Below are 24,553 nucleotides of genomic sequence, written 5' to 3'. Positions count from 1 at the left end.
AGTGTGTGAATGCTGGATGTCCATGGCGAGTACATGCATTCAAGGGAAAATGGAAGTCAAACTGGAAATGTTCCATTGTCACATAGCACACTTGTTTGCTGTCAGAAGTTCTTCCCTCGCATCGCAATATATCATGCGACTTTATTGCAAAGCAAATATATGAGTTTATTATGGACAATCTAAATTATGAGCAAAAAATGATTGTTCGACACATTGAGCAGACTTACCAGTACACCATCAGTTATTTGAAGGCATGGCGGGCTAAACAAAGGGTGTTCGAGATGCGGTTCGGCACATACGAGACATCATATGATAACCTACCTCGTATGTTATCTCAGGTTGCTGCTAGAAATCCTGGAAGCTTTTATGACATATACCTTGTATCAGCCTTGACTAGGGGACAAAGAATTATGCAACGAGCATTCTTTTGCATAGGTGCTTGTGTTAGAGCATTTCAGTTTTGTCTTCCGGTGATCTGCATTGATGGCACATTTCTAACTGGAAGGTATAAATGTCAGATACTCACCGCAATCGGGGTAGATTGCAACAACCAAATAGTTCCACTCGCATTTGCATTTGTTGAGAATGAGAACTTAGACAGTTGGTATTGGTTCCTTGAACGAGTGAAGATTCATGTTGTTGCTGCACGTCCAGATGTGTGCCTTATTAGTGATAGACTCCTTGCTAGACCCAGTTATCGACTCGAGCCACAGGTCTTACTTTGCAGCTGTTGAGCACCGAGCCCTAGAGGTGCTACGTCCTCGTCCACCCGGGGAGGCGATCTCTATACACCACGATTGGTGTGACCGGTATGTAATGAAATATTATTGTTTATCACTTATGTATTCGTCGGTATTCCTTTGTTTCAACAATTTTATTTTTTTTCAGGTTACGTGAGGCCGGCCTACTGACTCTGAGCCGTCTTGTCGATGTTGGGCCTATTCAGCTCGACCGATCCCTCCTGACGGCGATCGTTGACAGATGGAGGCCGGAGACACACACGTTCCACCTCCCGTGTGGGGAGGTGACTCCTATGCTGCAGGACGTGGCCTACCTTCTCGGCCTCCCTATCGTCGGGGAGGCTGTAGGTCCGCGTGTGGTGGCGGCCTCGTGGAAGGATGACCTGGAGGCCCGTTTTGCCCTGGTTGACCACGTGGAAGAAGCAGGTCCGATCAACCCGCACCCGCGAGCAGCAGGTCCTTCGAAGACCTGGTTCCTACAGTTTACAGTACGTATTCATTCCATATTTAAATTTAATTGTTACAATTCACATGTTCCATTGTCAGTTGAAACCATTAATCTTAATTGTTTATGCAGCCTGCCCTGTTGGCTGCGGATGCCGACGAGTACAGTGTGACCAGATCGCTGGAGGCGTACCTACTTTGGTCCATCCAACAGGACCACACACAGACAGCTCCTTTAGGGCTTACCTCACCTGGTACTTACCCCGGACTCGGGCTCGTCTGGTTTTTGTTGACACTCACCCGCAGCCCCACCAGGCGAGGCCTCAGGATGGCTATGCCCGGCACCACATGGAGACACTAGCTGGCGCGGTGAGTCTCTTGATCATATATATATATATAATCATATTCATAAGATAATTCATGTGTTTGTAACTGTACCTTTACTGAATTGATGCAGCTTCGCCTTTGCAACATGATGGAGATGGACTGCTCGACTTACTTGACGAGGGTACGTGCCGGATCCCCAATGACCCAGTTTGAGCAGACAGAGGCATGGTCGAGGCAGCGTGATCAGTTGCGTCAGGTAGTGCACAACTTCGGAAGCCGTGTGCAGTACGAAGACAGCCACGGGTCGTCTCAGGCCTCGTCGTCGTTCCCGTGTCCGTCGACCGTGCACGGGCCGACGTCGCAGTTCTTCCCAAGTGCAGGTAACGTACATATCTCTTTAAAATTACATCAAGTGTTCCTACATATTTACTAATATCACATACAGGATACGATCCAGCTACTGCGTTCGGCCATACTGGAATGTTTAGAGGGACAGCACCAGTTGGCGGACCGTATCCAGGGATGGTACCGGGGCCACAGATACCGGCCTACACAGGTTAGTTTATATTTCGTATTTCGGTTTCTACATGTCATGACAAAATATACGAGCGTACGCTAACATCCACATTTTTTGCTTAGGATTCTACCCCCATGCGGGCGCCGGACCTTCTTCTTCCTCCTTTCGACCAGATAACGAGACCTTCACCTTAGACGACTTCGACAGCTTGAGTCCAGAAGAGCCTGCCGCGCAAGGCGACCCCGATGTCTTGGGGTATTCACAGCTAGGAGGAGCACCACTTGGGATCTCTCAGCAGCAGACACCACAGCCCCTTGCGCGTCCTGAGCGACAGGTGAGGTCTCCGGATGTTCTCACCTACTCCGAGGGCCATGTCCGTGCCCAGCAGAGGGCTAAGAGGGTCCGACGCCCTAGGGGTGGTTAGATATATCTGATGTTTGTATCTCTGATGTTTATTTGTAATGAGATAGCTGCGGATCGCTTATTTGTATCCGATGTTTATGATTGTGCTAGTTTACTTGTCATTTGTTTCTATAGGTATCATTGATGTGAACTTGTTATGTTTGTGGGTTCCATAATGCTCGTGAAATAAGGGAAGTTCTTGCGATTTTTTCCGTGATTTAATGAAGGACAAGTTATGTGCGGTAGGAGTTAGCGGCCGAGATCCTGCCGACGATGATGACGACTACACGCTCGAATAGCTTAAAATAGGAACCATAGTGTATCTAGCTGCGAGTACGAGATCACAGGTTGCCACTACTCAGCACGGCGATCACGGGTTTCCCAAATATCGCATTCTTTGCCCAGACATACGTGACCCAATAGTAGTGCTCTTCCACCATTTCAAAAAGATGTAACAACACGGCAAGCACTCCAGCTTTTTTCCTGAATTTTTAGGCTCAAATGACAAAAGGAATGGCGGCCAGGGCTTGGAGGGGACCCTGTCGCCCCCCAACGGGCGACAGGCCCCTGTCGCCCCAGGGGTGGGCGACAGGCCCCTGTCGCCCGTTGGGGGGAGCGACAGGCCCCCTTTTTTTTCTCCAAGGACCTCGTTGCGAATTTGAAGAAAAAAAATTACACTTTAGGCCTGTCGCCCTATGGGGGGCGACCGGGAGGTATTTTTGAAATATTGCAAAACGGACATATATTTTTGAAATTTTTATTTTTTTAATATAAAAAAGAAAAAACCGCAGAATTATGGGCCTTACCATTCAAAGCCGCCTTACCATTCAAAGCCCAACTCACGCAAAGGTCATTCTGTGGAGACGGGCCTTACCTGTATATTGAAAGCCCAACTCAGCAGACGGGTATTCTTTTTTTTTAACGGGCAGACGGGTATTCTTTTTTTTAACGGGCAGACGGATATTCAGTGTATACGCAGTATCCAAACTTCCAACGCCATTTCTTAACCTATAGAAAAAAAGCCATTTCTTAACAACGCAGACTCACGGAATGGCTGGAACGTCAGATGGAACGGGAATACGGGGTTAACAACTTTGCCATTTCAACTATTCAGCCTCAGTCCAACCAAAACAACTATTCAGTCTCACTCCAAGCAAAGCAAATCTACCTCAACTCATACCAGCAAACGGTGGATCACATAAAGACACGGATGTATCAGCCTTTGCTGAGCTGTGTTTCTTCACGGGATGGTGGCGCTTCACCAAGCCAGATTGGTAAGTGGCTTCTCTTGAGACTCCTGAATGCAGTTCGTAGCCAGTTCTCTCAGCTGTTCTTCCACGGTCTCCATTGAAAGGGAACCATCAACAATCTCCATAAACACAAGAGTTGAGTAAGATTTGCAGATTCATTTGATAACAAAATTTACATTATGGATTGCTTTATCTAGGGAGTTTCTATTTCACACATCAAACTAGCAATATTAGCATTCAGAAATAGATCACAAGAAGTCGAAGAGAATATAGCCTGCCACTCTGGTCCCTTGAGTTGACACACAGAACTAGAGTCACTTGCACAAGAGACAAAGCAAACACAAAAGACCATACTGCGGTGATTGTTGAAGAAACTAAGTTACCTTCCATGTCGAATCACGGAGTGAATGATAACGATCTGCAACTCTCTTTTGGAATTCAATCTTTTCATATCGCTCACCACCATAGCCCCCTCTTTCAGCCGCTTTCTGTAACAATAGATTCGCATACCACTATGAAGCAGGAGGATAATCAATATAAACTATTGAAGCGTGGAATTTGTGACACATGACACATTGACATCGAACATCAATTCAGCATACAGGCTGGTATGCAGCATTACAGGCAGGTGGGCAAAGAAAATTGCTGAACAAAAAGTTCCCACCCCCCAAATTTCCGCCCTTTGGCAAAGGCTTCAGAAATAAAGTGGATTGTTTTAGTGTTCCAGCTTCCAGGACAGAATTCAATACAAGGCGACCTTAACCACATCATAATCACCGAGTTCTACATGTAAAGGCTATTTTGATTTGGTTAAGGCCGAACAATAGCTATCATCACTACAGTTTGTAAATAATGTAATAAAACTGAAAAAAATATCTAGCACCTTCATTATGGAACACTAACTCAGTATAAACAGAATATAGAGAGTATAAACATACTGTAGCGAGTATAAATATAAACAGAATAAAAAAGAGAGAGTATAAACAGAATACCTCGGGTTGTACATCCAGATAAATTACAAGATCTGGAGCTATAAATCCAACATCTGGAGCCTGAAATAGTAGGCGTCACTGCTCAACTTCCAGGTATTTATGCGAAGATAGGAAATCATTATACAGCACAATGTTACCAAGCTCACCTTGCACCATTCAATATCAAGCCCTTTAGCAGCTGAGAAAGCCACTCCAGAATAAGAATAACGGTCTACGATGCGAGTAGTTCCGCCAAGTAGCTTGCTTTCCATCAAAGCTCTGCAATTGTCCAACCAAACGAAACAGCTCCACAGTTACAGCAATCTTGAATCATTGGGCACGTTATACAGCATATAACTCAGACCAAACTTCCCACGTATCACACTAGCATGTTGTAACAGTTTTGTTACATTGTGATAAGAGCATACCTTTTCTCCCAGCGGTTCGCACTGAAGAGCAAATGAACCGTTCTGTCATCAAGCTGCGACTCATTTGCCAGGTAGGCAGAGATCATCTGCCCAACACTGGTGCCCCTATCCGGGAACCGCCACCCTTCAGCACGGCAACCCTGGCCTTCCATATAGGACAGCAGCCGAGCACACTGTGACGACTTGCCACTCCGGTCCAACCCTTCCAGTACAATCAGAGCACCACGCCCACTCTTGCTGCCAGCATTCGCCATTCTCACGCCCTGAAACGCCCTCCGATGCTGTGCAGACAAGCCGAGACCAGAGGGCGCCGCCGATTTGCCACTCCTGCAACAAAGATTGCAGGCACTGTCATCCCAAGGATCGGACATATGAATCTTCTAGTTCACAAAAGAATCAGAAGCGATCAGACACGCCTTACCTGCTCCAGGAAGCTGCTCTTCCGGCGAGCCGAACCAATGTAGTCATGCACAACTGAGTGTACCGATTTGCGTAGAATCAAGCTAAGCACAACGCGAAAGAGGGAGGAGACAAAGAGAGATAGGGGCGAGGTCGGGACATACCACACCTGCCGGTGTTGGCTGCTGCAGTGCTGCTCGCGACCGCCCGACCGCCCGCCCGCCCGCCGCCGCCGTCTATGGCTCGGACCTCGCGCATCGCCAGCCGCCAGGGCCCAGGGTCCAGGGGACAGAGGATTGGTTTTGGTTAGAGCACAACGCCGGCCCTAGAGATTGGGCCTTGGGCTGCGATTTCAGATATCGTATCGTATATACTAGCAAATATTGCCATGTTTGGTTCGTAGCACAAAACGTGCTACAAAAGAATCTTGCCTGAAGCACTAAACGAAATTTATTTGTAAAATCTTTTCAAGGATGAGTGTAACTTTTCGCGAGGAATCTCATGACGATAATTAATTGATGATCGGCTATAGTGTTGCTACAGTAACCATCCTCTAATCGTGCGATGAAAGGCCTCATTAGATTCGTCTCGCGAAGTAGCGTAAGGATTGTGAATTTAGTTTTGTAAACTGCCTTTATTTAGTATCTCTAATTATTGTTCAAAGTTTGTGCTACTTGTGCTACTGATGAAACCAAACAAGGAAACATATCAGTGCAAACCAATATGTCGTTGCAAACCATGCAAACTCCAATATGAACCACCAGATCAACATTCAAAGGGGGGCGCAGGGGGAGTGGGAGGGGGATTTGCAACCAATTCAAGAGCAGGCGGTTAATTGTAACATTATCAAATCCCCCCGTGTCCCTTAGATGTTGATCCGATGGTCTAGATTGGAGTTTTTGCGGTTTACACGAAAAGATTGATTTGCACCTGATATGTTCCCAGCAAATATACTTGCATGCTGCTACGGAAACCATATAAATATATTGATTAACATATATTATACAATATAGGTATTTCATATAACATAGTACGTATCGATCATTTTCTATTGTATTCATCAAACGCTAATTCTAAATGGTTTCGGACTCTTAACTCAAAATACAGTCACCCCGGATTCCGATTAGAACTCCAATTGGCGGAAAGAAATCATTGCTTGCTTTATCTTATAATAGAAAAGAGAGAGAGATTCATATTTTTGTTCTTGGCCACCAAACACAACAATCTAACAATATAGGCATTGAGATTAATATGCAAAATTATATAACTTCCATATTTCAGTTTTTACTGCAGTAACAAAATATAAGATATAACACACAATTTGCAAACAGATCCTTCATCGGATGAAATTGATCATAGATTCTGTTACGCAAGGAATGGAAAGTTTTTCTTTTAAAGTTGATGCCAACAATACACTGGTTCAAATCTTGGCAAATTTGCTTTGCCGAACCAGGTTCGTAGAGTGCTTAGAACCAACAACTCTAACACTTCTACTGGAGAGTTGGCATAAGAGATGATAGTCACGATTATTCACAATTCTTCGTGCCCCGACAGGTGTAGCAATGCTTCACAAATCACAACTTTCCTATGCCCGCCCAATCTTCTCCACCAGGCGTCTCTCGATCTCCATCCTCTTACTCATCAGTAGGGTGTACTTCTTCAGAAGCTCCCTATGCAAGGGGACATACTTGAATATCTACAAGGAGATCCTGTTTGCCCGTGCTGTTAGGACTAAGGCGCTGGTGTCCTTGAAGGCCAAAGGTGCATGTGCTACCCAGTAACACATTAGTAATTTTCTAATGCAAATAGCCAAATATAAAAAAGCCTAGTTAACAGTTTTTTAATGATGTTTTTGTGTGATGAAATGTGCTAGTCCATGCAGTAGAATATTTAATAGCTGATAGTCTTGAGTCTGATATGCTTATTGGTCGATTGCAACTGATTTGTGCTGTTGCTGCTGCTGCATGTCTGCATTGTTCTGTTGGTTCAGTGTACTAAAACCTCGGTGGTTTAGTTCTGTCTGTGCCTAAGAATTGGTGAATTTGAAAGTGGAGGGATGGCCAGGTGCTATCCATGTTTTTTGTGTGCCAGTAGTTTGTTGTTCCTTAATGTTCCTTCGTGTGCAGCATCAACTTTCCCTTTTAGATCTGTATATTATCTGTTTTATTTCACTTTGAAACAGCAACATATGTGCCTTATCCCATACTTTGTTTCTTACTATTGATTTGTTTTATGCCGCAGCCATGGGTAAGAAGAAGAGTCACATCAACATTGTGGTCATTGGCCACATCAGCTCTGGCAAGTCGACCACCACTGGCCACCTGATCTACAAGCTTGGAGGTATTGACAAGCATATGATGCAGAAGCTTCAGAAAGAGGCTGCCATTATGAACAAGAAGTCCGTCAAGTACGCATGGGTGCTCGACAAGCTCAAGGCTGAGCGTGAGAGGGGTATCACCATCGATATCACCTTGTCGAAGTTCGAGACCAGCAAGTACTACTGCACTGTCATTGATGCGCCTGGACACCGTGACTTCATCAAGAACATGATCACCGGTACCTCCCAGGCTGACTGTGCCATCCTTATCCTTGATTCCACTACTGGTGGTTATGAAGCTGGTATCTCCAAGGATGGCCAGACCTGCGAGCATGCTCTCATTGCTTTCACTCTTGGAGTGAAGCAGATGATTTGCTGCTGTAACAAGGTATAATTCCAGCAACTCATTGTAAATGTATGGTTCATAAGCTGGGGCCCTTTTAAATATGGATGCTGATAAATCCTATTTATATAGCTGTATAACATAATCCTTTCTGTGATCCTCTTTATCTGATTGGTAGGTATTTGTTTAATTTGAAATAAATGCAAAATGCTTTGATAATAACCATCTGTTTCATACAATTTATGAATGACAGTACTCCGTAAATTTGCAGCCCTATATGAGGTTGTTATAAGTTTCTATTGTGATTTTGATTACGACATTACGCATTTCAAGTAACATATTTTTGTCACATGCTTGTGGGGTCTTTACATTATGTGCTGTATAACTGGTCACTTGGATATGCTGACTTTGTACCTGTCCTTGTATTATGGCCTGTGTCTCTGAACATTATCTATGTCATGTAACTGCAATGTTTTGCTGCTGTTGGGTTTATAGATGGATGCCACAGCACCGCGGTACTCGAAGGCCCGTTATGATGAAATTGTGAAGGACATCTCTCACTTCCTCAAGAAGGTTGGCTACAACCCTGACAAAATTCCTTTTGTTCCCATCTCTGGTATTGAGGGTGACAACTTGACTGAGAGGTCCACCAAACTTGACTGGTACAAGGGGGCCAACCCTGCTTGAGGCTGTTGACCAGATCAATGAGCCCAATAGGCCCTCGGACAAGCCCTTGCGTCTCCCCCTTCAGGATGTGTACAAGATTGGTGGTATTGGTACTGTGCCTGTTGGTTGCGTCCAAGCTGGTGTCCTTAAGCCTGGCATGGTTGTTACCTTTGGTCCTAGCGGCCTGACTACTGAGGTCAAGTCTATTGAGATGCACAACGAGGCTCTCCAGGAAGCCCTTCCTGGTGACATTGTGGGCTTCCATGTGAAGAACGTTGCTGTGAATGATCTCAAGCGTGGTTATGTGGCCTCCGACTCCAAGGATGACCCTGCCAAGGAGGCTGCCAGCTTCACCTCCCATGTCATCATTATGAACCACCCTACACAAATTTACAAGGGCTATGCGCCAGTGCTGGACTGTCACACCTCCCACGTTGCTGTCAAGTTTGCTGAGCTCCTCACCAAGATTGACAGACGTTCTGGCAAGGAGCTCGAGAAGGAGCCCAAGTTCTTAAAGAACGGTGATGCTGGTCTGGTGAAAATGGTTCCCATCAAGCCCATGGTGGTGGAGACCATCTCCGAGTACCCTCCCCTTGGTCGTTTTGTTGTCCGTGACAAGAATCAGATAATTGCTGTTGGAGTCATCAGGACTGTTGAGAAGTACCCGACTGGTTCCAAGGTGGCCAAGGCTGCTACCAAGAAGTGATGTACCCGCATTTGGGGCACCATAATGCTTGACTAACACATCGTTTAAGAACTGCTGTGTTATTTTGGTAACATACTGGCGTTGTGAAATGAGTATTTGGATTCTTACAAGTATATTCCCTACATGAGGTGTTATTTTGTTGGTTAATCTAGATATCTAGAGATTTGCTTGGTAATCTGGAGTTTTGATTCTGTGTGCTGTATGCACGAGCCTAATGAGACAATGCAACTTCACGAATACTCGGAACATGGAAATGACTATAGTTATCTGGTGCGTTCGTTTGCGAATTCTGTGATATGCGAGAAGACCAAGGTAGAAAGACGAGTGGAAAGATCTTTCCTACTCTGCTGTCTGTGTGAATAAAGCATTGGGATTGGGAATCCATACCCCGACTGTGGATGTTTGGTTCCATAGACTTGTTCCAATCACATCGAATGCTAGGTTACTGATTAGCATTAAATATAGATTAATTATAAAACTAATTGTATAGGCTAATTTGCGAGATGAATATATTAAGCTTAATTAGTTGGTTCCATGGACTATAGTTCCTGTCACATCGAATGTTAGGTTACTGATTAGATGTATTAAATATAGATTAATTATAATACTAACAGTACAGGCTAATTGGGATGACGAATTTATTAAGTCCAATTAGTCCATGTGGTGCTATAGCAAAAGTGCTAATTTATTAGGATTTAGTTCAATTTCTGAAACGATAAGGACGACAACAACGCAACTGGGCTAACAGGGGGAGGACCGAGCAAAATGTGGCTGAAATATGTACTTCCGTGTACAGTGCACAGCATAAACTACCTATATAGCTATAGCACCCCAAAAACATTCCAAAAGATAGCGAGATACAAAATGGCTCCACATCCCAAGATCAGTAACCCCCGAGAAGACACAAACAAAGTCAAAGCATTGCTCGGTTCAGTTTTTCTTACATCATCCCAGGAATAGCTCTCTACAGAACATTCAGTTTACTTGAATCATCGCCGCGCTGCTGAGCAGACAAACACTCGGTTACACATCCCAGAAGCATTACATTCTCCACTGCAGCAATCTTTAGTTGCTTGGGAAGCTAAATAGCTTACTTACCATTAGTCAGGCCCACATGACAATCGAAACAGATAAGCGTAAACAAGGCAGCTCATTGATCCTCCTTTTGGACCCAGACTTTCACCGTCTTGTCATTGTCGAGTGCTCCTGATGCGATCATGTTTTCCCTGGGGTGGCATGAAACTGCAATGACAGTATCAGTATGGCCTTCCAGCTTCTGCACTATTTTTCTTGATTGCAGGTCCCAAAGGTAGACACATTTGTCCTCCGAGCCGCTGACAATATACTTGCCATTCGTGATTGAAAATGCCGCTGGAATGCAATACTTTGTGTTTACATGACCAGTGTATGTCTTCAGAAACTTTCCAGCTGAGAAATTCCAGAGCCTCTGCTTAAAACAAACAATGCATGAGCAGTTTCTCATAAGCTGTCGTTGATTCATCAAAGTAGACTGCTACACACTTGTGGAAATAAAACTGGTAGATGTTTCATTTTAACATATAGCTGAATACAGCATTCAGTGCACTCACACTTACGAGCATACCTACGGTATGTAGCATATCATCATTTGGTACCCAAAAGCATATTAAAAGATGAGGCAATGAATTGAAAATGAGCTGAAGTAACGTCTAAAATATCAAATACGAGTATGATTCTAAATGCACATGGCATCTAAAAGATAACAGTGCAGAACAGACAACTAGTGCCTGGGGCAGAAGATAATATCATGAACTGCTAAATTACGGCAATTCTCCAAGTAAATGGAACAATAAAACCAGAAATCTCATGTTCATCAAGCTTATGAAATCCATCTATATACAGAAAATGGTTGATCCTACAGCTCGGTGGCATGGATCAAGGTCTTCACTGCATCCAAATCTCCTTTACAAATGCCATAAGAATGCAGTGTCTTACAAAAATGCTAATAGGAGACAATTTTAGTTCCTTGTTTTCCAGCCGAATTGCATCCTAACTCATACTCGATGTCGCTGCACACTTCCATGTGTGAACAGCTGTGGGCATCTATAACCCCAACATAGTGAAACCAGTGGCAACTCCATGGCGCTCTACGCCTAGTGGTTCATGCGCTGCCTACTTCTAATGGAGGATGTAAGATCCCTTGCTTTTATGGACTCTTAAAAAACTACATGATCAAGCGCCTATGATTAGATGCAAGGTAGATATATGTTTAATTGCTGCATTTAAAATCACCATGTCTGGCTTCATGATGGTCATTAAAGAAGTAAGAGAAGGAGAGTCAATCCACAACCGTCCTATACCATTTAGGCACCTAAGATGCAAGGCAAGGCAACACCATACAAACACATGTATCAGATAAACAAGGGACAATAGGAAAATACATGTACCATTACCACTATCAGGCACAGCCCACTAGCCACTAAAGCCCAATCCCAATCCTAAAAATCCCATAAGAACCTTCTACCCCTCCCAAGCAGCAGTCAACTCATGTGCCCTCCAGATACTCCCATCCACAGAAGCAACCTCCTGTGCAACACTCCATGTCGCCTCCCTCAGTGGTCGGACAAGAACAAAAGACGCAGGAATCAGCCTGTAGAGGGGGTGGGCAAGGGCAGAACTAAACCGGAAAGTGTGAAACCTGTGGTATCAAGCCAGAGAAGGCGTGCAGCGGTGGGATCAAGTCGGAGAAAGGTGGGGTGATGTCAGTATCGAACAAGAGAAGGTATGTGCCCCAAGTCGACAGCACGCCTTGCCCTGAGCCAACCTAGACCTTACCGCCTAATCAACACCTCGAAAACAGCTTCATGCATAACCAATTCAAGCTCTGGATTAATTGTGATATGGGATCACAATACACTAAAATTTTAAGATTTCATGAACAGATATAGTAAGAATCAGTTTCTGGAGGAACATAATTTAATTACATATTAATATATTTCAAATCATGCCATACTCAACAAAGAGACCAACAACATGACTAAACATTTAGCAATTGTTGCTAATTCTAAAAGAAAGTCACTGCTTCACCGGACTATGTGCAAAACATACCAAATTCAGTAAAGATCACGTACATCTACACTACTTCAGATACTCACTTTAGTAGATTACAGCAAGCACAAGAGGATGCCCTGGCTGTAAGATACTAATGTGGGGGTCTGCTAAGTCCTGCCACAAAAATGACTTTGTTGGAATACATAATAGTTCAATAACCATATGTTGCAAGTTTCTGTTTAGATATAGGCTCATCAGGTTGCCTCAAGGATCAATGAAACAGCATGCCCTCCAACAACACCCAAATAAGGTTGGACTACCTCAGAGGCTCCTGAAGTAGCAAACACCCTCCCAGGCTATGTAACATAACAGAAATTTAACCTCATGGTAGCAAGCTATGGTCAAAACTATCCAAGGAGCAAGCCTTATTATGATAGCAAACACAAAGCTTACGACAATATCATCCTGACCAGGCAAGTCAGCACTGACAGGCGCACTCTACAACTAACCACCAGGATCCTTCAGAACATGCCACACGAGCTATACTATACTGCTCTGAACCTCCAGGCTTATAGTCCCCCTTATAGTTTATTGCTACAGCAACCACAATGCTCAAGTTTTACAGTCCTGTTGTACTATGGACAATCATATAGCCCCATCATAATATGGACAACATAGTAGCAATTTGAGTTTTTCAAATATGCAACAAGCTGGAAAGGAAAGGCAAGTGTAAAATGGAAAATTTCAGAAGGAGCAATCAACTGCAAACGACTCACCAAGGTGCTATCCAGTGTTGCCGCGAGCACAAACTTGCCGTTGGGCGAGAACTTGGCAAAGGACACCGGTGGGCTCTCGTCGTCGATGAGGGTTTTGATGCAGTGGCCGGTAGCCGAGTCCCAGACACGGCAGAGCCCGTCGTAGCTACCCGACACGATCATGGCGCCATCGCGATCGAAGTCCACGGCGGTGACGGGCTCGGAGTGGGCCGGCAGCACGCGGAGGCATTTCCCGGACCTGACCTCCCACACGCGCACCGTCTCGTCGAAGGACCCCGAGGCGAGGACGTTGCCGTGGGGGCTGAAGGAGACGCAGAAGGCGTAGTTGGTGTGGCCCGTGAGCGTCTTGACGAGGCGGGCCCCGCCGCCGGCGCCGAGGTCCCAGATGCGGACGGTGCGGTCATCGGAGGCGGAGGCGAGGAGGCGGCCGTCGGGGGAGAAGGAGAGGTCGGAGACACCCTCGCCGTGGCCTGCGAGCTCCGCGACGGGGGTGAGATCGGATGAGGACCAGACGCGGAGGAGCTTGTCGGCGGAGGCGGAGGCGAGGAGGCGGCCGTCGGGGGAGAACTTGACGGTGGATACGGCGCGGCGGTGGCCCGAGAGCGTGGAGCGGAGCACGTAGCCTGGGGATGCAGAGGCATCGTCGGCCGCCGGCGCCGCCATTGCCGCCGATCGAAAGGGTTTGGGGTTTTTGAGGGAGCTTTTCTCCACGGAGACGGTGGTTCGCTCGGTGGACCGACGGCGTGAATGATTTCCGTTTTTAACGGAGGCGTGTGGCGTGGGTCGAGGTAATGGGCTATTTCGGGCCCATTAAAAGGCCTCTGGGAATTCGAGATGTTGGGCTATGACTTGGATCTAGGAAATTTGAAGAGGGCTGAATTAAGCTTCGATTCCGTATTTGGATCACGAATTGATGTTTGGATTGTGCTGTTTCGAGAATTGGAAGTTGGAGCACCAGGTTCTCATATATGGGACGGTTAATTTAATTTGACTACTACTTCATAAGTTTCAAATTGTAAATTATTTTGGCAAATCTAGATACATAATTTTAATTGTGTATCTAGACATAATGTTACCTAGGTGGATCGCAAAATCTATATATCTGAATTGCTAAATCGACTTACAATAACTTTTAAAATGAAGAAAAAGGTATATTAAGGGATGGATATGGATTGTAGGGTACTATGCTTTTTGTTGAGAAAAAAAAGAAGAGGGGCAGAGAAAGATAGCAAACTAGCGAAGAACGGTTGCCATAAACATGTAGTGAAGTCCTGTCATAAAATTCGACTAGTTATGTCATATATGTACCCTATTGTTGGAGGTTTGGATTGGGAGCAAGTGTTCTGAATCTGCTCTTCCATCACTTTCGGAATCCAGCATGATTTTCTAAACAGATGAATTTGCATAACTTCTAATTCAAGATCTAGACATTTTGTTAAGACAAAGTAGGCAAAGTTGGATCAGCTTAAACGTCTTGCTTGAGAGTTGTGCAAACCTCAAATCCTCAACCATAATTGGTCAGGGTTCGTATGCGTAATATTTTTTATCAGTGTGGAAGATAGTGAGGACAGGGAGAGACAAAAAAAAAAGTTAGCTTTAACGAAGAGTCGTGCTGGCACGGATAGCGAGAATAGAAGGATAGGAGAGTCCAGCGCAATATACAAAACAAGCTTGGGTGAGTAGTCCATTGGAGAATTTATCTACAACATGTTTGTATTTTGTAAGTGACAACGTAATGAAAAGGCTACTATTAGTTTATTCATGTAACTCGAGGTATTCTTAAAGGTTAGCTTTGCGTGCAAACTGACACGTCTCCTTATGGATAGGTAACTGCAGGGATGGCTCTGAGGCTCTGTTTAGATTTTTACCCGGAAACCTGTAAACGCAAAAAAAAAACGTCACATCGAATGTTGAGATACATGCATGAAGTACTAAATGAAGTCTATTTACAAAACTTTTTGCATGGATGTGCTGTAAATCGCGAGACGAATCTAATGAGCCTACTTAATCTATGATTTGCAACGGTGATACTACAGTAACCATCTGCTAATTATGGATTAATCATAGATTAATTAGCATCATTAGATTCGTCTCGCGATTTACAACCCATCTATGCAAAAAGTTTTATAAATAGACTTCATTTAGTACTTCAAATTAGTAAGATTCCAACGCAAAATTTTTACATGTAAAAAACTAAACACGGCCTGATGATAGTGGGAGTGTGAGACTCATATATGAATTGCAGAGGAACCACTTCCACTCAACTATGCTAAAACTAAAGGGTGCAGCTAACGTACGGCCTACCCTTTTTGGTTATCTGGCCAAAGCGCACCCTCCACCCCAGGCCCCCCGCGCGGTCCGTCGGCGGGTGCGGGTCCATCATTGCGGCGAAGAGAGGAGCGCCAACCCTAGGGATGCGAAATGGGGAATGGCGGGAGAGAGGCAGAGGAACGGAGGACGGACTATCAACGGACTCGTGGGTACTGACAGATATCGTGTGATCTCCAACTCGTGGTAGGTGTGTGGACAGCGGATGGAGCCGGCCGTGAATATGCACGAATGTACGGCCGGCCATATTAAAGTCATTACCAAAATAAAAAAGTCTACTTTGCCTCCTCCAACTTTTACGAAAGTTTAATTTTCCTCCTCCAACTACAAAACCGGTTGTATGACCTCCTCCAATTCTTCAAAACTGGTCAACTTTCCTCCCTGACTGGTTTTGAGGCTGAGGTGATAATGGTTTTGATTTTTTTTTTTGGATTTTTCATATGTGAAAATTTAGAAGTAACAAAGTATAAAAAATTATGATATTTCACAAAATGCTAAACCATAGAGCATGGATAACATTACAATAAGATGTGCAAGATTTTGCTGAATGAAATTTAAATTATTGAATTTCAAATGAACATAGAATCACAATTTTTCTAATTTTTTAGGTACCCAAATAATTACTAAAAATTTGATAACATTATATATGTGCATCCTTTTAAACCTTGTTGATGTGGTATCTTTGTTTGGCACATGGGCTATATACTATAGCATGTGCCAAACAAAGATACCAATCATTTAGGTACCATAAAAATTAGGAAAATTTTTATTATGCCTCCTTTTAAAATTTTAACAATTTAAATTTTATTCAATAAAATCTTGCACATCTTGTTGTACTGCTATCCATGGTCTGTTTTAGCGTTTTGTGAAATATCATGATTTTGAGAGCTCTCTAGGTGATACTTTGTTACTTCTAAAGTTGCACGTATGAAAAATAAAATTTTTTTTTGTCAAAACCACTATCACCTCAGTCTCAAACCACTTAGGGAGGAAAGTTGTCCGGTTTTGATAAGTTGGGGAGGCCATATGTCCAGTTTTATAGTTGAAGGAGGAAAATCAGACTTTCGTGAAAGTTGGAGGAGGCAAAATAGACTTTTTCCTTACCAAAACTAAAAGGGCACATCCGTCGACGATGTGACTATGATTATTACATCTGTTTGGATTGTTGCGAGAATCCTCTTATTGGCAAATTGCAATATAATGGCGAAGGAGAACTTTTGCGGAACAATGTTGAGAATTGTTGATTTAGCTTTTAGAAGATGAAAATTTATACCCGTGTAAAAAAAAGGAAAAATATGTACTCCATTGAGATCACAGGAAGCCAAGAGACGTGAACAAATTTTCCCGCCTGATGTGGCTTGCCATAGCATGAGATCGGGCGGCATCTCATTCTCCAAAAGGCAAGCTAAGGAGTTGACAAGGTGACATGAACGGGGAACAAGAGAGAGTTAAACATTGAGAAATTTTCCAGTTGCCAAGCTTTTGGTCCTCCATGGCAATTCCAGCAGATGTGGACTTTTCTCGGTCGCCAATTCGGTCAGCGACGTAAGACTCTTTCTCTTCCAAGGTCAAGATGATGACGGCCGAGGCGCCCGAGAGGGGAGCCGTCTTGAGGCTACAAAATGCTAGAAATCTCGTTAGGTACCTTGGTGCGATGTGTAGGAGGTGGGATGTGCGAGGATCCAAGGATTGCAGAGTTAAATTGTATAACTTGGCTGTAATTTGTACTTTCTCTAGGGAGCTGCTTTTTTAATGCATAGAAATATAGGATCCAACCCCTTTGGTAAAAAAAAGAGAAACAACATAACATGGGTGTCGCTGCGGGAAATGAGCGACACAAAACTACTCGTTTGCTCGTTTGTTGTGCGCTTGATCGGATATGATCTAGCACACAAAGACTCGAGGATTTAGACTGATTTGAGCCTAAAATGCCCTACGTCTAGTATGGGGGGTGGTGTTCTTGCTCTATTGCTCTCGAGCCCGGGTGCTCAAAGTTTAGAGGGGAGCTTACAAGCTGGTCAAGCAGTGCTGGATCTCTGGGAGTCCAACCCTTTCCTACGTGGGGGACTTTTCCTTTTATAGTTCAAGGTGGGGCCCCCATTACAGATATCTAGCGCTATGTCTTGGCACCGTCGGGGTGCGATTCGTCCTTGTCAGTCGTCGGGGCCCACTCGATCGGTCGGGAGTGGGCAGGCTTGATCCTGGCGATCTTTTGGGCAAGGGATGATCCTGGTGATCTCCTCGGGCAACGCGTTCCCTCGGTGTTGTCCCATCCTGGCTCAGTCGGGACGGCGCATCCACTCGGATGATCGCTCGGGGGTCTCCTCCGATCTTGTCCGTCGGTGCCTACGTCCCTTGTCCGCGGGGCTATCTCACGCCTCCCTTTCCTAGCTATTGTCAGCCAGACGGCGCACCCGGTGAGGAGTGTCTTACCGAAGTCTGACCGGGGTTGTCCGGTCACACTCGCTGGCTTAATGAGGTGGTGCACAGAGGCAACCATCATTACGGCGAGGGGAGGCAGCATTTGTGGACGCCCCGTCCCGTTATGTCACGGGGCCCGCGCGAGCGGTGTTGTCCCCTTGTCTGGTAGTCCTGCTGCCTGAGCCCTTGCCGCAAGATAAGGAGAGCTGGCGTCTTGGGGCCTGCACGGAGCTTATCTTGGCCGGCACACCTGTCAGAAGGCGCGGCGTTCTTGGAGCACACGTCCCGGGTCAGCGGCACGGCTCTGACCTAGGGTGCCAGGTCGGGGGGGCCACGTGTCCCAGGAGGTCAGTCTCCCAGGTTCGTTGGCTTAGGAGCGAAGGCAGCTCCCCACGCGGCTTGGTGGGCCATTTCGTTCTTGGCCCAGCTAACCTGCCGGGCTTTTCTTCGTACGAGTCGGGCCTGTTAGGGATCTCGGGTTTACACCCCCGTCAGAGGCCCCCGAGCGGCTCCGTGATTTTTCATAATCGTGGATCCGCTGGACTTGGTCTTGATAACCCCTGACCGGGGCGTCCCATCCAACTGCCCGCGCCCTCAGCTTTCGGCGTGCGCCAGCGATGGCGTGATGGGGTCTGGCCCGTCTTGATGGCCGGCTGAAGGGCCGTGGAATCTCGAGGCCGGTCGTCGTGACTTATCGCTGTGGCGCGGACACCTCGTTTTCTCCCCTGCTCGGGACCGCCTCCCATTGGTGGGTCGTGCAGCGATCGTGCCCCGAGTGGCACGGCGGTTGTTTGGCATGCCGGCGCCGTCCCGTCGGCATTCAAGAGGGGGTTTGGTTAGGTGAGGGCCTTTGGTGTGCCCCGTTTTGGCTGGCCCACTGAACGCTGGGGCCGTTCGTGCCCACGTTTACCTATAAATAAGGGTATTGTGGATACGTAGTTCCACACAAGAAAACGGATCATGGAAATCCCTTTGGTAGTTCTCTTCCTCACACCCCACACCCGTCCTCCAGATGAGAGTGGGCATGGCTCGAGTCTCTGGTGCTAGAAGAATGCTTGCAAATAGCGGGGGATCCTCCTCAGACACGCACCTGCTATCGCGCTCCTTCCGCGAGTCACGTGCCGGCCCTGAGGAACCGGGGTGCCATGGAGCGAGATTAGGCGAGCCCAACCACTAGTTCCCTTTCCTAGGGGCGTGGTAAGCGACCATATCTCCCTTGTGGCAACCTTGGTATTCCTCGGCGCTGGCGCTGCCGGGGACTTGGTGCTGCAAGCAGAAGGTAGCACTCTCGGAGTGCCTTACCTCACGTCGGCTTCGGAGTCTTCCCGCGTCGTGGCCTCCCGTGCTCCCCACCGCTGCAGGCCTTCTGGTGGAACGGGCCCCGGGGGACAGAAGCAGCGAAAACTCCAGAGGACACCCTGTGGGTTCTCTGGAGCGTGACTTCTGCCTCTCGCTCGGGGTGATTGTTACCTTTGTCTTCTGCAGCTGAGGGGTGAGGCCATAGCTGGAGATGGCGTTCTTGGGGCGCCTTCCCACCTTTTTTCTTTTGGTTTCCCGCCTGAGGGATGTAGTGGATTTGATCCATTGTACTCACTATCTCCTCGAGTCGAGGACAACTAGCTTTTGTTTGTTGTAACGGCCCTCAGCCGATTGTTTTGACGAAACCATTTCGGAAGTAAATTTGCTCTGTGCGATCAGACTTGGCATTGTTGTCCCTGTTTAACGGTCGGCAAACGCGCACCGCCTCGGTGGAGGGTCGTTCTCGCCATGGGCGACGGGGTCAAAGGGAATCGTTGCCCTTGCTGTCGTTCTGCTTACTGTCCTCGGGCCCTGCCAACCCGTGGGGGCGGTCGGGAATGGTTGGGCTTTGGCGGTGCATAATGAGTGATTGGCTCACAGGGCCCGGCCCGCCCTCCGCCCGGCGGGGGCGTGTTCGATGTCGTGCTGCTTTGGATTCCTTGCTGGATGTCGGGGCCTACCAGGCCGAACCCTCTGACCCTTTAATACGCGGAGCGGAGGGGTTTTACCTTCTTCCTTGCTTGGCCTCACCCCCTTTCCTCCGCTGCCTTTAGCGCTCACTCCCTTTTCCGCTTTTGCTCCCCGTCGCCTCCGCCTCCGCCTCTCTTCCCGTGATTCTGTCAGAGCCCCGTTGCGGCGATGTCGCTGTGGAGGCCGTCTTCCCTGACCGAGACCCAACTCGAGAGGTTGGCCGTGGAGGGGGCGATTCCCCCTAGGAATGTGGCTTACTAGAGGGCGTCGCCGTCTGGGGAGGTCAGTCCCCATCCACGCCCCGACGAGGTGGTCACCTTCTGCATCTTTTACGCGCAGGGTCTCGGTCACCCCGCGCCACCCCTTCCTGCTGGGTTTGCTGGAGGAGTGGAGAATCGGATTGCATCACCTCAACCCCACCGGGATGTTGCACATCACGGGCTTCGTGACGGTGTGCGAGGTGTTCCTCGGGATAGATCCACATGTGGATCTGTTCCGGGAGATGTTCGTTGATCGTCCAGTTACGCTTAGGCGTGATGCTGGGGCTTCGCTTTCGGAGGCGGCGATTGCGCCCATGGGCGGCTTCGGCTTGCAGCGGAAACCTGGGAAGGCCTCATATCCCCGGTACACCCCCGTGGATAACAACCGGGGGTGGCATGATGAGTGGTTCTACATCCGGAACCCCTCCAGCAGAGAGGAGGCGTTCCCGGTGTTCACCAGGAATGCCCCGGAGAAGCGGGAGAGTTGGACTTGGGGGTCCTCCCGAAGGCAGAAAAATCGTGTGGAGATGATCGAGGAGGTGTTGAAAGGTTTGGTGGCCCGTGGTCTCGATGGCGCCCGCTTATTTGCCATCATCTTCCTTCGCAAAGTGCGCGTTCTTTCTGCGTTGCGAGGGAAGATGTGGGATTACGAGCACGACGAGCCGCGAGAGGAGCTGCAGGACCCCGGCAGCTCTGGGCTGTGGAGGTGGCTTGATAGTATGATCGCAGGGGAGGGCCGCCGACCCATTGGTGGTCCGTCCCTTTTTTGGTCGGGGTCGCCCCCCAACCTGGTAAGTATCCGTCTTGTCTTCGATTTCCTATTCCCTCCTGCTGTATTTCTGTTCTTGCATGTTTCATCGTAGTTCGCGATTGCAGGGTCTTGGCAAGCCCAAGTCTCTCCCCCATCGCGGCAAAGGGCCGGAAGCGGCCGCTCGCCAGGCTGAGCAGCAGAAGAGGGCTGCGGAGAGGAAGAGGAAGAGAGCGCTCCATGGCCGGGAGCACGAGAGTCGCGAAAAGGAGGTGGCCAAGCTTATCTGCGAGGGGATGGATGCCGCAGAGGCTCAGGACCTGGTGGACGCTCGGCCTCTGAAATATCCAGAGTCCGGATCCGACGGGGAGGAGGAGGAAGAGGAGCTGGAGTCGCTTGGGGGCGAGGATTCTGGTCCGGACACGTCCCTATGTGGGATGAGCTGACCCGGGGCCCCCAAGCGCGCCCGTGACGAGGCGGAGCCTGAGTCAGCGAAACGACTCAAGGGCGAGGGTTCGGACGCACCGAGGGCCGTTGGCGATGTCTCTCGGGATGATGACTACACCCTTTCTCCAGGTCGCGGAGGGGCTGACGGGCCGCCGCCGCCTGTGGTAACGGCCGAGACCATCTCGGTGAAGATTGCGGCGAGAATGTAAGTGCCGCTTTCGTTCTGGTGTTCCGGAGAGGCAGCCCTTTAGTGATGTGCTTTGTGTTTCTGCGATGTAGGGTCCCGACCGGTTTCCAATCGATGGCTGAGCTGGTGAGTGGATTGAGCATCCTTCGCTGGATGTTCTGCTCGCCAAGTGTCGAGGAGGAGGTGCGCCCCCGGGGGCGTCCTCGTCGCAAATGGTGATAATGGCGGTGCCGGGGCCCATCTTTTCGCCAGCCGGAGTAACCACGGCGTTCGTGCCATATTCCGCGGACCGCGTGGGTGCTTCTGCTGAGATCTCTCTCCTGCCCCGTCCGCGGGGGAGGCCGCCGTGTTGGTGGAGCCACCATCAGCGGAGGGTGCCCTGGTTCCCTACCGTCCGTCGCAGGGGCCGTTGGAGTGGCCGTCTTGCGACAACGATAGCGCCGCGCGGTTCGTGCTGGACGACTCAAGGGAGGATAAACTCTGGCAGAACGTGGGTCGGCAGGGTTCCGCGGCTCAAGAGGTGCTTGCCTCTGCCAAGGGCCGCATTGCCCTGCTGCTGAGGGAGGTAGAGCGGGCTGAGAAGCTCGTTACTTCTGGCCTGCCTCCAGCCATTGGGGTAAGGTTTTTTCATTGGATCTGCTTCTTTTCTGCCCGTAGGTGTTCTCTTGTGGCTTCCCTTCATCTTCCAGGTATTGGAGAAGATCTCCAAGAGGAAGTCAACCTTCTTGTGGGAGGAACATGGTCGCGAGGTGATGGGCGATGCAGCTCGCCGGGACCTCGTAGAGCGGTTGCGTTCTGCGGAGGCCGCGCGTGCCTCGGATGCCCAGGAGTATCGCCGTGACCTCGCGGCCATAAAAGCTCAGTTGGAAGAGGAGCGGGCCCGTCATGCCCGCGCAGAGGCTGACTTAGCGAGCCAAGAAACGGGTCATCAGGCGATGGAAAAAGCACTGGATGGTGATTTCCCTCGCATCCCCTTCTTTTGATTATGTTTACAACGTGGCCTCACGGTGTGGTGATGCTTCCTTCAGAAATAGCCACTCGGAACCGGAACCTGCGCCATGAGTTTGATCGGCTGCAGTTGTCGGTTCAAGAGGTTTGCTCCTGCGTCCTGGGCTCCCCGCCCTCGAGCCCTCTGTAGGATGATCTTTGGAAGGTTCCCAAGGAGCTGGTCGTGTTGACGGCTATAGTGGCTTACCACGGGGCTTCGACTGCGTTGAGCGCCATGGTAATGCGACATCTGGAGCTAGACCTGGCGGGTCTTGAAGACGATCTCTCTACCGGGAAGCCGTACGAGGATGTCCTTGTAGTAGCCAGGAGGTTAGAGCCCATTGCCAGCAAAGTTGCGCGGGGTCTGACCTTCGCGGCGGTAAGGAGAGTCCGGCGCGCAGAGCGGGAGTTGGATGTGAGCGATGGGAGCACCGGAGCCATGGCGGATGCGTCGTCGACTGGTAGGCCTGCCGCTCCTTCCTCGATTGTGGATCCGCCGTTGCAAAAAAAATGATATATTAGCTTTTGTTTTATGTGGAATTGCTGGTGAGGGGTTGAACATATTGCGCTTCATGGTCGAAGTAATCTTTTATGTTTTTTGAAGAGGTTCTGCTATTCGCTCTTCTGCTTGCTCGTGAACATTTTTGGTCCTCTGCATTCCTTTCTTTTGGAAGTGCGTGCTGATCGTAGGCTGCGACGTATAGCCGGGGACTGGCCCAGAGGCATCATTCGCTGGTCGTCGTAGATCGTTACACATATCCAATTGATCGGATAGTTTGGAAAAAACACTTGAGTAGGGTGAAGAGTATGTGAATTAGCAGAAAGAGTCATGTATTATGTGACAGGAGAAACCGATGTGCGCGTGCTACGCGGTTTATCCCGGCGAGGCCCCCGAGCGCCTTGGCCTGAGAGTGCTCAGGGCAAGGGGCTGTAGAGGCAAGAAACAACAGGAAGTAGGATGGTCGAAGACCGTGGTCTGGCCCCTGAGCGCTCCGAGCCAAATGTGGATGGGTCGGGGTGCTAGAATCTAGAGAGCTTGTGTGTGCTGTGAGTATGCAAGAAATGCATGTGTGCGGCCTCCGAGTGATTCTGGGCCGAGAGTTGCCGAGTCGGGAAGCCGGGTGAGTGCACTGTGCTGTGCGGGTAGAAAAAAATCGATAGGTGTCGGGCCCCCGAGTGCGCCAAGCCAGAAGTGGCCGGATCGGGGCACTTAGACTGAGCCACTAGTGCTTTTTACGGGAAGAAACGCCGTAACTGTTCTATGTTCCAAGAGTTGGTCAGAATGTTACCGTCGGAGACTTTTAGCTTGTAGGTGCCTGGTCGTATCACCTCTGCGATGCTGTAGGGTCTTTCCCATGGTGGTGAGAGCTTGTGCTTGTCCTTTGTCGACATGACCTGTCGCAGGACCAGATCTCCGACCTGCAGCGTCCTCTCCCGTATGCGCCTCTCGTGATACCTGCGTAAAGTTTGTTGGTAGCGAGCCGATCGGTGTAGCGTAGCGAGCCTTGCTTCTTCCAAGACTTCCATCGCGTCCCTCTGGGCTTCGGCTGCCGTTGCTGGGTCAAAGGCTTTGACCCTTGACGCGCCGTAGTCCAGATCGGAAGGCAGCACAGCCTCAGAGCCGTACATTAGGAAGAATGGTGTTAGTCCTGTGGACCGGTTAGGTGTGGTTCGCAAGCTCTAGAGCACTACCGGCAGCTCTTCCACCCAACGACCCGCGAACTTTTTGAGCATGTCAAAAATGCGCGGTTTGAGCCCTTGGAGGATTAGATCGTTAGCTCTTTCTACTTGCCCGTTTGTGCGCGGGTGTCCGACCGATGCCCAGTCGATCCGGATCCCGTATCCTTCCGCAAACTCTTGGAAGTAGTGA

The 24,553-nt window shown here is 48.4% G+C and overlaps 2 protein-coding genes and 1 pseudogene across 7 annotated transcripts; 1 reads left to right on the top strand and 2 right to left on the bottom strand.

Annotated features, from left to right (window-relative positions):
- Positions 1-3,345: 3,345 nt before the first annotated feature.
- LOC120692915 (thymidylate kinase-like) lies at positions 3,346-5,758 on the bottom strand. 6 transcript variants are annotated; one of them, XR_005682790.1, is made up of 8 exons: positions 5,643-5,753; positions 5,501-5,513; positions 5,080-5,406; positions 4,819-4,930; positions 4,673-4,732; positions 4,064-4,168; positions 3,599-3,799; positions 3,346-3,438 (listed from the first exon to the last, which is right to left on the bottom strand). XR_005682790.1 is itself a non-coding variant. In XM_039976302.1 (7 exons), the coding sequence occupies exons 1-7, from the start codon at positions 5,734-5,736 to the stop codon at positions 3,689-3,691; spliced, it is 822 nt and encodes a 273-aa protein (XP_039832236.1). In that variant the 5' UTR covers positions 5,737-5,752; the 3' UTR covers positions 3,500-3,688. The 6 variants fall into 6 exon arrangements, 5 of the variants coding, with proteins under 5 accessions (XP_039832236.1, XP_039832238.1, XP_039832239.1 ...); XM_039976302.1 differs by lacking the exon at positions 3,346-3,438 and having other exon boundaries at positions 3,500-3,799; positions 5,643-5,752; XM_039976304.1 differs by lacking the exon at positions 3,346-3,438 and having other exon boundaries at positions 3,500-3,799; positions 5,501-5,553; positions 5,643-5,744.
- A 1,963-nt stretch (positions 5,759-7,721) lies between these two features.
- Positions 7,722-9,510, top strand: LOC120691913 (annotated as a pseudogene).
- An 865-nt stretch (positions 9,511-10,375) lies between these two features.
- On the bottom strand, positions 10,376-14,055 carry LOC120692352 (COMPASS-like H3K4 histone methylase component WDR5A). The gene is made up of 2 exons (XM_039975623.1): positions 13,317-14,055; positions 10,376-10,957 (listed from the first exon to the last, which is right to left on the bottom strand). Exons 1-2 carry the CDS (start codon positions 13,977-13,979, stop codon positions 10,661-10,663), a joined length of 960 nt encoding a protein of 319 aa, XP_039831557.1. The 5' UTR covers positions 13,980-14,055; the 3' UTR covers positions 10,376-10,660.
- Positions 14,056-24,553: the final 10,498 nt, after the last annotated feature.

This window comes from Panicum virgatum, chromosome 9N, assembly GCF_016808335.1.
Source record: "Panicum virgatum strain AP13 chromosome 9N, P.virgatum_v5, whole genome shotgun sequence".
NCBI classification, from domain to species: Eukaryota; Viridiplantae; Streptophyta; class Magnoliopsida; order Poales; family Poaceae; genus Panicum; species Panicum virgatum.
Note: the sequence above shows the minus strand (reverse complement) of the source record. Positions and strands in the feature narration are given on the sequence as shown.